General features: G+C 54.9%; 1 protein-coding gene across 4 annotated transcripts in view; it reads right to left on the bottom strand.

Annotated features, from left to right (window-relative positions):
* EPHB2 (EPH receptor B2) overlaps positions 1-14,351 on the bottom strand; it is a 126,923-nt gene that overhangs the window by 73,970 nt on the left and 38,602 nt on the right. For all 4 annotated transcript variants that reach the window (XM_035557582.2, XM_035557583.2, XM_035557584.2 and 1 more), the window contains 2 exons: positions 11,082-11,146; positions 5,859-6,543 (listed from right to left, as the gene is read on the bottom strand). In XM_035557582.2, coding sequence (XP_035413475.1) covers positions 5,859-6,543; positions 11,082-11,146 — 750 coding nt within the window. The remainder of the gene's footprint in view (positions 1-5,858; positions 6,544-11,081; positions 11,147-14,351) is intronic.

The following is a 14,351-nucleotide window of genomic DNA, read 5'->3' as shown; positions in this document are numbered from 1 at the left end:
CCAGTCAAATAAGGATGTGCCAGCTAGGGGATTTGGTCAGTGAAGGATTAAAGGAAGGTAGTAATAGCAGTGCCAATCTATGAACATATATGGGAAACAGATTAAGGCAAATTAGCCTTGTGTGTTTTTTGATGCAATTACAAGATTGGTTGGGAGAGGTAACAGTGTTAACGCAGCGCACCCAAACTTCTGAAGAGCATTTCCCTCGGTAACACATGATATTTTGATTCAGAAATTAGAGGGTCTGCAGACACCGTGGGACATATTCAATGCATTAAAACTTGGCTAGCTGATACTGCTACGGTCTGAGATCTAAGCAGGGAATGTGCAGAGAGAAGGTCTGTTTCTACTAGAGCCAACAGATTTGATTCGTGGCTCTGGGCTATTTAGCATTTTTATCAATGACCCGGGAGAAGGCCCAAAGTGTTCCTAATAAAGTTAGCCGATGACATGGAAGTTGTAGTGCGGTAAATACTGGAGGTGATGGGTTACTGATGCACACATGCCTTGGTGAGCTGGGCACCAGCAAGCAGTGTGCATTTCAGTAATAACACGTCAAATCACACCTCTGGGGAACAGGACGCAGGCCACCCCACTTCTCTGCTGGCGGTCCTGCCACGAAGGACAAGGATCCTGTCAGAACAACCCGCTGCAAAGTCATTGCCACAAGGGTTAAAGCAAACCTGGGGTAATAGGGACAGGGAAACCGCAGGGAGGGAGGTGCCATCCTCTCTGGCATTCAAGGGTGGAGGATTACTCTTAGACAGATGAAAGCAGAGTTGTGGGAATGCATGACCTGCTGGACAGAGTTCACTGGGGTCCAAGTGCCAGGCACAGTCAGGACTTGGGGGGGCATTGGTAAGGGGGGAGGGATGGGTAAGAGGGGGGGAGCAGGAACAACCACTGGAAGCATTTAACGGGTAATTCTCCTTCTCTGGAAACATTTACATCACAATTGGCTGTATCTGCTCTAGCTCAACCAGGAATGCTTCCTGTAAGAACTTAATTACCCCTAGGGCCTTGCAATTTATTGGCTGGGTCTAGCATTATCAGTTGAGGCCCAGAACCAAAACAGGCATGGAGCCATAAATAGCCCCGTATCTTCAAAACATCACGTACATATGGGACGTGATCACGAGACTGCAAGAACATACCCTTCCTCGGCACATCAGGAAGACGCAGCCCCTCTGAGCACGCTTCTCCAAACTGTCAGCACAGGCCTGGCCCTACACCGAAACCCAACGCAGCACAGCGGGACCAAGCCCACTGCTGAGTAATCCCAAAGGTTTCTGCTTTTTGAGGTGGATTCAGGCTAGGTCAGCTCAGTGTGGAGGTGGGCTGGTGTGGTGGCATCAGGCTGGGGTTGCTTGTGGAGCTGGACGGAAGCAGCACTGGGCTGGGTGACAACACAACATCCTCCATCCCGGCTCTCCGTGCCAGGGAAGGAGCAGGAATCAGGCTGTGCAGGCTCTCCCCCTGCCTCCCCCCCGCCATGGTGGGACACGCTGTTGGGCGCTCAGGCTCCCCCCAGGCATGGCCCTGCTCAACCTTGAGCTGGAGAAGGCAGATGGCAACCTGGATCTTCTACAGACCACTTAGGTGACCAGGTTTCTCCTCTTCTCAGCACGTCACCAGTCTCCCCACCTCACTATTGCTCTGAGCTCCTCTCCTCAGAAATGCCCGTGACCCTAAGGGACGATGCCACGCGTCTCACAGCAAGAGAGCACCACCGCCAGCTCCTGCAGGACAAAACCACCCCGTCACCACGGCAAGGCTAGGGCTCCCCACGCTCAGTGCTATACAAATGCAACAAAGAAGAGGCTGCCCACTTCATGGGCACGGACGCAGAAGTGCCATGAAGCTGGAGGAGAAGAGAGGCTGGAGGTGGAAGCAGGGCTCAACAGCCAGGACCAGCCCGCGGCTGCCATCCCTGAGCAGGCAGAGACCGTCACGGGAAGCGTTCAGCTGCCGTCCAGCCTAAGGAGAGAGAGCAGGGAGCACAATGGCTCTGCCTCCTCTGTTGCAGAGCAGAGCCAATGAATAAGGGAGGCAGAGACAGAAATGCGCTTAATGTGCTGCTTGGGAGGGACAGGCGGGGGAGGAGGGGGGAGGCAGCCAGACAAAGAACAGGGAGATGGAGGAGAAAAGGCAGGCAGAGAGCAGGGGAAGGTGAAGCAGGGAGGCAGGAGGACAGGGCTGAGCGTGCAGGGATGCGCACGGAGGTGGTGAAGGCAGGGGTGTGCACAAGCCCCACGCCACGCCGCGGGATGGAGCCGGGGCGATGCTCAGCACAGCCAGGCAGCCCCGGCAGGGCCCTGCGGGATTGGCGAGCAAGGCCCAGCGAAATGAAAATCTCTTAACCACGCCGAATTGTTAACTGCCCCCAAATCCTTTTGTGCTGGGGCTGCGAGCTTAAAGGAGCTTAAGCTGTTAGATGCATGAACTTCCCCCATAAATATCCCTCGTGTGCGCTGCTGCGAGCAGGCTTGCGCTGTGTTAGCCAGATGAAAAGCCCAGTGGAGAAAATGAGCAGCTCCTTCCAGCGTCTTGCAGCTGCACGGGGCCAGGCTGCCCATCGCTCAGGGTGCCCTTCTCCACCGAGACCCACCAGCAGGGCAGCACGAGTGGGCCACATCCCCCACACTCCTTGCCACGTCCCGCTTGGGCTACCGAGCCGTGTGAGAGCACTTCACGCTGAAAGCCAGCTCGGATTTGCTTTTGTTTTGCTGCTGGAAAAGGGCCCAGATTCCCTCCTACCCCTCAAAACACGAGGAAACCTGCCGGCCACATGTATGAGCGAGTTCCCCCGAGCCAGACAGCTCACACGCTGGCCCTGTGGATGCTGGCACCGGGATGTGATGGGAGCAGGGCAGGGTCACAGGGCTGCAGCCCCGTGGGTCCTTACCCCGTGGAGCTGGGCAGGAGAGCCCTTTTGACCCAGCTGGGGTCATCAGCCCGCTCCCCAGCCCGCTCACTGCCTCGCCAGGATCTGGGAGAGGACGGGGATGCCACGGCTGTGTCTCACCACTTCCGTGGGACGGCTCTGCTCCTGTCCCCCGGTCACCCCAGGTTTTCTGTCTGGGGCTGCTGGGGGAACTGGAGGAAGCGCCCCGATCCCGCAGGGCCCCTGGGCCCCCTCCAGCCCCGCAGCCAGCTGCCCCACGGAGACGGCAGGCTGCCGGCCACCAGGTGATTAATGACAGCGGGGAGCGTGGGGCCATGCGCACGCCAGCACCGGCTGGAGAAACAGCTGCCGAGGTACCGGACCTCCCAAAATCCTGCTGCTGCTGCACAGACAAAGAGGAGACCCGGCCTTTCTCCTGCTTACTCCCTCTACCTTGGCCCCCGGCTCCTGCTCCCGCTGCCTCCCCTCGCAGCCGCACCGAGCCAGGCTGCAAGAAAGGGACGCTGCGACGGAGGAGCTGGGCACCCTGCTGCGTTCAGAGGGACAGCCCCGTGGCTGGGCTGGCTCCACGGCTGGGGAGCTGCTTTGAAGGAGCAGCACAACCTCAGAAACTGAAACTGCATCAGAGCAAAGCATTGCGCAGGGCTTGGGCTGCTTGGGCCAAAAAAAAAAAAAAAAAAAAGAAGGGCTGAGATGGAAAAGCTCACGTGAATCGTTTTGGCTTTCTTGTGTTGCTGTGAGTGCTTCCCTCGGGCATAGCAAAGCATCCAGCCTCCTCTTGAGGCTGGGATTATCGAGGCTCCCTTTTCATATTGCATTGCAGCAGTGCTCCCCAACCCCAGCACCGTCCCTGCTACAGCTGGAGGGCACTTGATCGCCCCTTAGCTTGGTGAGAATAGCTGCTCAGTGTCCCAGCAACAGGGGTTTAAAGCAAGGATGTTAAAGGATGCCCCAGCACATCAGGACCTGTAGCTTGACACGGGCAGGCCAGCCACCAGCAGTGGAGGTGCTCTATCCTCCAGGTGAAGCCACGTAGCAAAATGAAGATGTCCACGAAGAGCTTCACTTCTGAACCTTTGGCCTCAACAAGTAACTGCTAAATCACTTCCAGATTTTTGAATTTCTTCTCATGCCCTCCTCAGACTCCACCTTTAGTCCTATCCCACTCCTCGCCCCTGTGAAAGACCCTGTTTCACAGACCCTCCCGAGGACTTGGGGCAGTATAAGTGCTCTGGTTGAAGGGGCGGCATCTTACAACATCTCATACAGTCAAAGCAGATGCATCCTGTCCACCCCTTGATCGAGACACCCCACAGAGCCTACAGCAGCTACATGGGCTCAAGGAGAATGCTCTGAGCCCCCCAGATCACAGCAGCACCATGCAGGCCTGGTCCTGCAGGGGAACTCCAAACCCAGCCCTGCTCAAGATGGGCGTTGGGTCGCTCTGATCGCAGGGCCCTGCTGCTGGCAGGGAGATGGCAGAGGGACCACTGCGACTATTCAGCCTGCAGGCCCAGCCAAATGCTGCCAGAGACTCTCCCCCTCTCTGGCGTGGCCATCTCCCCACTATCAGCACCTTCCCTGTGCTTGCTTGGAGCTGCCTACCCATCCCTTCCTGCAGCAAGCAGAGAAGAGAAGCAGCTCCTTTCTTGCACAGCATCTGAGGCTCCGCACTGCCTGCTGACGTATCTATAATTGATCTCGGAGAAATTCCAGCTCTGCTCAGTGTGCCGATGCTATCAAAACTGTAATGGGATTTTGATGTTTGGCTGGGACAGGGAAGAAAGAATCGGTTTGCCAAACGTCATGGTTTGCTCTGCTTTGCTTTCTTGGTCCTTTTCTGCAGCTCTCCCACTTCCCCATCTTCATAACTCCAACAGCTCTGAGCACAGCCATCCAGCACACTGCTAAACACATCATTTTGACTACTCTCTCCTCACCCATCCTTGGTGCACATGACCCAGTTTCCATCAAAGCAGAGCCCTCCACTTAGCTGGAGCCCCAGGACACCCACAAGGTCCTGCACCCCTTCCTAGGAGGTGCAGAAAAGGTGGTGGAGAAAGTGGGGAAAGGATCCCACCGATCCCTACCCCTACAGAGATAATCATTGAGACAGGGGACAAATAAGCTGCCAGCAGGCTTGAGTGCAGGAAGCAGTGGCTGGGACTGTGAGGGGTGTTTCTTCTCCGACCCAGCCCTGAGCAGCCCCATCGCACCTGCCTGGGGCTCTCTGCACCTGTAGGACTGGCACTGTGGGATGCGTCTGAGCCACACAGGAGAAGCAGGCACTTCCAGGGTCTGCTTGGACATCTACCTTCAGGCAGGAACCTCTTGCTACGGAGGGAGCTCAGGGGCTGGATTCAGCGATGTTCAGCCTGCAGAAATGAGCCTGGCCACAAGCACCCCATGAACACATCCAATCCTAGACCGTATGCACCTTACCAGCAGAATGCTGCACACAACTGGGTCCTTCACGCTGCATGACGTTTGGGTGCCTGGAGCCCTGCTCCCTTTACCCCAGGAGCACTTCAGCCCACACTGAGCCACAGGATGTAAACTGAAACTAAACCAGTTCCTCCTGCGAGGCCCCATACCTGTTTCTGTGCAACCGGGGAGGAACCTCCCTCTCTTCCAGACCCTCCTCTTGCTCCCTCTTCCATTCTAGCCCCAGAATTTTGGGAAGGGGCTGCAGACCAGAGGCACAGCTCAGTGCCACGTGCCATAGCTGAACACACATCTCTCCAAGGCCTGGGGAGCACAAAAGGCGCCACGGACTTGACGGCACCCCTGGACTCGGAGGCTCAGAGGACCCAGAGGTAAGGCAGAGCCTCTGCAAGGGACGGATGAGCCCTGCTTCCTGCAGACCACAGCTGCAAATCCCAAGCACCAACATAAGCACAGCCCACCGCGGCGGCAAGACGAGCACCTGAAGCAAGAACAGAACAGCAGTTACCTCTGCAGACGGTCCCGTTTTCCACCGACTCGTAGCCTGCCCTGCACATGCAGCGGCCGATGGGCACCAGCCACTCGCCGTCCCCGTTGCAGTACAGCTTGATGGGCACATCCACCTCCTCCGCGTTGGTGATGCACGTCCCCCGAGCCGCCACCAGGGAGGTGCTCTCTGCTCCTGAAAGAGTTTCTTGGAAGACAGCCCCGTTCTGGATCACACGGGGACACTTGCGGTAGAAGACACGGACTGCGATCAAAGACATGCAGCCTCCGTAGTCCTGGAAGGCCAGGTAGAAACCGTTTTTGGAGACGGGCCCAAAACTGCGCACCTCGGTGTTTATCTTCATCACCCGCCCACCTAAGTCCACCTGCGAGAAGCTCTCGTCGGCAGCAATTGTATCTACCTTCATCCAAGGGTTTTCCATCCAGTTGGGAAAAGTCTTGGTGGCAGAGTCAAAGTCTGATTCATAGTAGTAGAGATTAAAAGTCTCCTTACAGGAGCCTGGGACGTTAGGGATGCTGCTGCAGTCCCGGACGGAAAATTTCATCTCCACGTGGATGCGGTGTGCTCCTCGCCTCCGGATATACTTGGTCCGGAGCCAGTTGTTCTGGCTGGATTCAAAGACGTTGCACACCTGGTAGGTGCGGATTGTGTTCATGTTCTCGTCGTATCCACTCACCTCTTCCCACTGCGGACAGGACAAAGAAAGTCAGTGGGCTGCACGGAACCGACAGTCACGGCATTAAATGGGGTTCCCGCCTGCTTTGCCTCTTCCCAGTCCCCTTGCACGCTGAGCGGGCACACTGTCCCCGTACGAGCTGTGCCACACCATGCCCACGCCAACACATTGCAGGTGCTCAGCCCCACCAGCACCCAACGCCTCCTTGCACAGGCACGGTCACAGCGCCAGCACCCACCCCTACGTGTCTCCACCCTGACCCACCTTGGGCGCTGGTGGCTGCCAGCAGCTCTCTGCCCAGCGCCGTGCTCGATGCCCAGATTTAGGGTAAAACGTCCCCGCACGTGGCCTGGGTGCGTCGGGGCACGGAGGGGCCGTGCACTTTGTCTGCAGCAGTAATGGCTTTAGCAGGGGCTCCCACCAAGCGGCTGCACAGCGCTGCAGAGGCCTCACAACTGCAGAGCCTCACGGCAAAGTAACACGATGCCTTTAGCAGATGTATTCCCCCCGGTGCCGCTACGGTTACAAACGTGGCAGACAGGCTCTGCTTTCTCAGGAGTTCACAACGTGACTGCAAAACCTCCTTGAGGCTGCAGCTGAAGCACCGGCGCAAGGTGCAGGCAGCATCCCCCGGGGACAGGGTCTGGGAAGGGCAGCTCACGGCCCCCTCCAGTGCTTCACCGTTCATGGGATCCCACCCTGCCTCCTCAACCAAGCCCACGGTTCAGGATGTGCAGTAAGAGACGCATGGCTGGCCAGCAGCCAGGGGGGAAGGTTTATGGGAGCCTTCCTGACCTCGCCACATATCCAGAAAGGAGGACGTGCTGGGCTCGATCCCTCTGGTAGCCCTCATCCTACAAGGACCAACTTTTTTTGGCGTCCCTCCCAGATGTGTGACACAGGAGCCAGCCCCAAGCCGGAGTGTCCGCTGTCTTAAAAGTGGGCCTGTGGCATGTCCCATGGCTGGTGGCACTGCAGTAGCATCCTTCCCAGGAAGACAGCTCAGAGTCAGTGTATTTTCCCTGCAAACAATCTTGGGTTTCCCCACGGGAAGGTCAGCACAGCTCCTCCAGCTGACTAACAGCAGCAACCAGCTCTGCCAGCTCTGGAGGGGTCTCTGCAGAGCTCAGGGCAGCTACACCACCACCCTTACCTGCACCCACTCCTGGCTGGCCATGTCCAGATCTCTGCCCTTTTGTCCAGTCCTTCAGGGCTTGTTGCTGTCTCCATCCTTTGTAGGACGGGGAGACACTTCAGAGCAGGTCAGAGATGGGATTTACCTGCTGGGATCCATCAGGATTCCTGTCATTGAGGATCCCCACCAAACCATGCTGCTGAACACCCTGGGCAGATTACACCAGAGAGGCGACCCAGGGAAGGAGAAGGGAGGAGGAAAATCCCTTTCTGTCCTGGGTTTGGCAAGGCTCCATGGCAGCAAGGGTGAGCAAGGGCCCAAACATCAACGGAGCCAGAGGAGAGCAAGCGAATGGGATTCCCCTGCTCCTTGGCCCTTTGTGCCTCCCTCCACCTCAGCTTCCAATGGGGACAGGAGAGAGGTCTGGGAAATCTTAGGGTGGTCTCCATGGAAGGGAATCACCAGACTATACAGCAAAGGAATCAGAGACCAGCCGGACAAGCTCATTCTGCACCAGGCCAGAGCTGCACCACCCAGAGCACCCTGCAGGCTGGACAGGGCAGAGCTGACCCCTCCCGATGCCGACCGTAGGGACTGGGGTCCAGCTAGAGTGACGCAACCCCAGCCAGCTGGAGCAGTTCTCCGTGAACTTGTCCATAAACCTGCTCAAGTGGAAACCGAGCTGTTTCCCACGCACAAGAAATTCACCGTGCATGGCACAGCCCTGCCCTGGAAGCCCTGCAGCACACAGGGCAGGACAGCAGCACCCAGGGCAGGACAGCAGCACAGCCAGAGTCGATGCTCCCGGTGCTCAGATCCAGCACCTGTGTCAGGACCAAGGGCTGCAGCAAAACCCCTGCGGGAGCAGAGGCGTCCCCATATCCCCGCCCTGTGGCCAGCAAACAGCTTCACAAGGGCACTCAGGACTGCAGAGAGAGGCTCCCGAGATGAGAGACAGATTGCTTTTTGCACATCAAGGCTAACAGCTGAACAGAAGGCTGTCAGGGAAGATCCCTAAACAGCTCCAACCATTGCTGATTGGCCATGGCTGCAAATCTGCTCCCGTTGTGGGGAGGGAGGGGAGGAGAGCATCCTCTCAAAATGCAGGGGGAGCCTTTGCTTTGTTTTCCAGAAACAAATTCGGCATGCTAGTGGGAAAATGCAGGATCTCTCTGCTTTTTAGGGCGCTGCTGGTGAAGGGGTGAAAGAACCAAGGACAAGGCATAAGAAAACAATTACTTCCCCTGCCCTGCCTCTGTCTTGGCTCTCCCTTGCCTGGACCACTCCAAACCAGCATGTCAGACACCAGGACACAGGGATGCCCAGTACCTGACCTGTCCCTCACCCTTTCCTGCATGGCCCCAGGGAGGGCTCGGGACACAGCCTGAAGAGCTCAGCACCACAAGGCAGGAGGTGGTGGAAGGAGTCTCTGCAGCCTGAGGCTCACGGTGGATGGTGGAGGCAGGGCAAAGGGAGAGCTATGAACAGCACAGGAGCTCCACAGCAAGGGGAAAAAAAAAAACACCTATTTGGGCTTTTAGCTTACTAATAATCAGAAATAAAACACTAAACAGAGCAGCAAGCGGGGGCTTCTTCCAGGTGACCCTGGTTGCACCCGATCTTGCTGAAGCTGCATCATCCATGGGGACAGGAGGCGACCCCACCAGCAGCACCAGCACTGTGCTGGGCTTCCCAGACAGGCTTCTTCCTAAGTGGTTCCCAGAAGGGATGAGGGACCGAGCAGGATGCCCAGGGCCAGCTCAGGGTGCCCAGCACGGCGAGCAGGGGCTGCGTGGGGCCGCCGGCACCGCTGGCCGAGCCGATCCTGTAACGCCCCGCTCCCGAGCTCCCTTCTCCCAGCTGGGAGAGAAAGTCACCCCTGTGCATCAGCCCCTCATCGCTTAATTAGAAGCTTCTCCCTTTCTCCTCGCTCTCTAATTAACATGCCGGGAACTCAAAAGAAGAAGGCAGCACAATAATACGGAGAGACGGCTTCCAGCAGGCCCAGGCCTCATTACCGCGGGGCTGGCGAGCTGGAAGCAAGGCGTGCTTTACATATGGAAAAAACCGCAAACAAGAAAGGCTGGGCGAGGAGAGAAAAAGACTTGACCTCTGCTCCGGCCCATTGTGTGCCCGTCATCCCCCCTCGGCGGCCGGGCTGGAGCTGGTGGGGCGGTCGGGCTGGCAGGCGGGTGCGGGGCTTTATCATGGTGATGGGGGACCGGTGCCGGCAGCCCCTGCGCCCCGGCACCGCGGGTCGGCCAGGCAGACCGAGGAGGCTGCTCTCGCAGGGTTTAATCTCCTCAACAGAGGCTTTTCTCATCCGTTTCTTTTCTTCTGCCAAGCTGGCTCAGGGAGCGGGCTTGCTGTCAGCCCCGGGGTGAGGCCCAAAGGAATGTCTTCATCTGGCCCCGGCCGGGGCTGGGTGCAGGGCAGGATGGGTGCTGAACCTTCACCGCTGTGTGTGGGGAAGGGAATTGTCTCCGGGGGCTTCAGCTGCCAGACCCAAGGGCGAGCACGACACTGCATCAGGTGGCACAGCTTGGCTCGGGGTGCTATGAGAGTCCCTTGCCAGCCTCACCTTCACCCCAGCGCCGGCTGGTGGCAGCCAGGGGGTGTCGGGCACCACGGCCCCGAGCTGCTCCCAGCCACCGCAGGCAGAGAGGGGAGGGATGCTCCAAGCATCTCAGTGCCCCACACAAACCCTGTGAGAGACAGAGGTGGCCGGGGCCTCTTCCATATGTGCAGAGACACGCTGCCTTGGCCAAGCTCTGGTTTGAAGGAGCTTGATCTGGGCGGCCTTGGGATGGGGCCCAGGGGACTCGTGGTGCCAGTAAAGTGGAGAGAATCAACAATGAGCTAGCAAAGGTCCTGCCGTGAGTTGCTGGGTGTTCTTAACAGCCTTGTCTGGGTCCATGTTATCCCAGGGCCATATTGCAGACATGCGCTTTGCATTTTCCTTTCAGGACTTTATTTTCAGACAGCTGCTCAACCTCTCAGGCCAATGCCCTGATCCTTTTCTGCAACAGGTGATGAGCAATGAGATAACAAGTGAGATTCTGGGGACAAATGATGGTGGCCTTCGCATTTCATTCCTCCTTCTCCCTCATCTTTAACTGACTACAGGGCAGCTTCACAGCGAGTGTAAGTCCCCCAACATCACGTCAGCCTGATGCTGTAAGGTGAGAACTGCCCTTCTTGAACATGGGATAGTTTGGGGAAGTGTCACCTCCTAGAAAACTACCAGAAGCAGAAATTGTCTTCATTTTTTATACTCTTCCCATCACAACTTTTCATTTGGCCAAAGCACTTCAGCAGGTGCCTTTCATTGAGCAACCCCACCAACGCTCACCTGCGGCCCAGAGACCACAGACCTGGCACGCAGCTCCCGTACAGCAGGAGGATGACTTACCCCCGAGGGAGGATGCACCATCCAGCCCAGCTCTGCTGTGGCCGTTGTGGAGTCCATCAGTGTCTCTGCAGGAGGAAGGAGAAATGAGGAGTCAGTGTTGGTCTGGGGCTTGAGGACAGTAAAGGAGCAGGAGGAGGAAAGGAGGTCTTTCAGGTCTTGCTCCTCACCCTCCCTCCATCCCCCTGCTCTAGCCCTACCATTGTTTTTTCCCCCTCTGCCTGTGCTCAGGTAGGCGCAGGCAGTGAGCAGGCAGCAGGGACTGGAGCACTGCGTCTCCCTGCTCTGCAGGGACCCGGTTCCCTCGTTCCCTCCAGTGTCCAGATGGAGTTTCCTCCTCAAAATCCAAAATCACAGCCTGGGAGCAGCTCTGCAGTAGTGGCTGAGGAGGAGCCCTGGCCTGGACAGGTTCTCTCCATCACCTTTCATTCCCATTTGCAAAAGTGAGACGTTTTTTTTCTCAGCACTGTGCATGGCAGGCAGAATCCTTGGCCACGTAGTAGCCGACAGGAAGGAACAGCACTTCAAGGACTTGCCATACTTAAAAATTAGGTCAATATTAAAGCTGTTTTTCCAGGCAATTTGGGCAGAAATAAGCCAGATGCTGCCACAGCTGATCAGCAGTGAACAGAGGCAGAGGATGGCTTCCTAAGCCACGCAGGCAGTGAACTTTCTGGACAATGCTCCTTGTCCTTCCTAAAACTCATTCTCCTGCACTCATGGTTTTTTTATCCTAAATAGCTATTGGCTGGCATAATTACACCAGGCTGATGGCAAGAGAAGGGATGCTTGGGTTATGCCCTGCCAATACTTTGGGTAAAGTGTGGAAATGTTCCCCAGCCAGGGGAAAGCGTAAAGCTTGCAGGAGAGACGGTACAAGACAGTGATTCTGTGGCTAAGTCCCAGGTGATGGCCACAGAAGAAACCCTATCTCTCTGTTCTGCATGGAGAACATGAACCAGCACTTGATTTGAGCGTACGTGCTCAGGATGCCAACTACATTTGCACGGATGCTGGAAAGCATCCATTGCATGCACAATCGACACAAACACGAAATACAGCCTGTAGCTTCCCTTCCCCTGCCCTCTCGATTACTGGGGAACAGGCAAGGAAACGCTGAACTTTTAGGGCTCTCCAGCTCTCAAGAAAAAGCACGTTATGTGCCAGGTGTACACCCACCCTGCCACAGCTTGCTCCCTGAGAGCACTCCAGCGGGACAGCCCCTATTTAGTAGGGATCTCCAGCCACCAGCCTACAGACCCAAGAGATGGTGCCAGTTCCCCCAGCAGAAGGGGGGATGGAGAGTTCCTGGCTGCGACCGTGTCCTGCTGCTGCTCCTGGCCACCAAAAACCACGAGCATCCTGCCACAAATTCCCAAAAAGCATCTCCACCTTTTCCACTTTCACTGAACACAAAGGAAGAAAAGACCAGCCTCGCGCAAGATCCGTCATCTGAACAGACAAACCTGGATGCAAAAATGGCAAAATGGTTGTTATTGAGCCTGCTGAGCAGTCCACGGAAATTCTCTTTTCCCATAAGTGAGCTAAAAAGTGCCTCAGCATAGATATGCTACTTGCACCTACTTCTAGCAGTAAATCATTTTCAGGCTGTGGGCTGTTCGTTACTCCTGGTCAGAGCCAGCGGTTTCCAGTTCACAGGAAACCAGCATTTCAAAATTTGGTTTTATTCCAAAAGTAGAAAGCAAAAATAGTTCTTTTCAAATTTTCCCAGTAAGAAAAGTTCTGGAAAATAGCTAGCACAGAAATGTTGTCATTCAGATTTATGAAATTTCTTTTTAAACTATTTGTTGACATAGTTTAATAATAGTGTTTATTTTATCAAAGTATCTGACTTTTTCATTAAAACACCAGTGGCACTTTGATCTAGAAGGAAACAACATTTTTCGCTCAGTGCTAGCTAGAATCTGCATTACTTAAAAAAATAAAAATAAAAAACTGTATTTGTTAATTTATTTTAACTATCAATGACAATGATACGTAGTAAATATATTAATAGCAGTGACTCACATAAAAGAAGATACACTCTAAAACAGTATAAGTAATTCCCCAAATAAAAACAGTATTTTGAAATAATTCGCATTTTTAAAAGCCTTTTCTTTTATGAAAAATTGGTGCAGTGGAAATGTGCCCAGCACATTAATGCAGAGCATTGCCCAAAGCCCTCGCCCTTGCCCCTAACCCACAGCTGAAGAGTTTCCCATCTCCTCTGAGACATGCATCTACCCAAGCTGGCCCAAGGACATTTATCTTCATAGAATCATTAAGGTTGGAAAAGACCTCCAAGATCATCTGGTCCAACCATCCTCCTACCACCAATGGCACCCACTAAACCCTGTCCCCAAGCACCACGTCCAACACAAGCTAACAAGGAGTAGAAAACTGCAGGTTTCTAGCAGGTTTTTCCAAAAGTCAACTACCTTCTCCTAAAAAAAAATAATTTATCTTCCATTACTTTTAGTCTGAACTTATGCTGCCAGTTATTAGATTTCCTTTTACTTTCACAAAGACTCTGTTACCCAAAACCTCCTTTCCCTCTTGTGCTGCATACCAGTGCCAAATGAATCATATCTCAGCCTTCGTGAAGATAACTAGATTAACTGAGCATCCTTATTCTTTCACTCTAACACAGCTCCTCTTCTTTGGGGCTTCTCTTTATCATCCTTCTTCATTTAGGGTGGACCCCAGGACCATGGTCCCCATTGCACACAGCTGTAACATCTCTTTGTGCCCCTTTTTACACATCTCTTCTAGCAAATTGTCGCCCTGGCCAACGTCCAGAAAGCATTATGAGATCAGTTGACATGTCAGCATTTGGCAGTAGTTGCCTGAATTCCATAAATTGCGAATAACTGGTCCCCACAAATTAGAGCAAACCTTGTTAGCTGCACTGACTGCAAATGTGCATGTGAAGCCAGGCTGGATTTCAAGGGTGGTGGTGGGCTTGATCCGCCATCCGTTGCTGGTTGACCTCAGAACACACGAACAATGGCCTGCCACCAAGTTATCTCGCCTGTATACCTGGACCAAAGCTCCTCACACCCCCCACCTGAGCTCGGAGAGGCCATACAATCCTCCAGGGAAGCTCACTGTCTCATCCTCCAGAAGTTGCTTATTTCTAAACACGGGAAGCACGTTAATTCTTTTCTCCAGCAAACTAAATGAGGAGCAATGCCCAATATCCCAGCGTGTTCCCCATCTGCAGTGGCTTCCCTCTGCCTCTCTCCCAGACTCAGAGCACTTCAGATCTCCATG

The sequence above is a fragment of the Cygnus atratus genome, chromosome 21 (genome assembly GCF_013377495.2).
Source record: "Cygnus atratus isolate AKBS03 ecotype Queensland, Australia chromosome 21, CAtr_DNAZoo_HiC_assembly, whole genome shotgun sequence".
NCBI lineage: Eukaryota > Metazoa > Chordata > Aves > Anseriformes > Anatidae > Cygnus > Cygnus atratus.
This window is presented reverse-complemented; position numbering and strand designations above follow the sequence as displayed.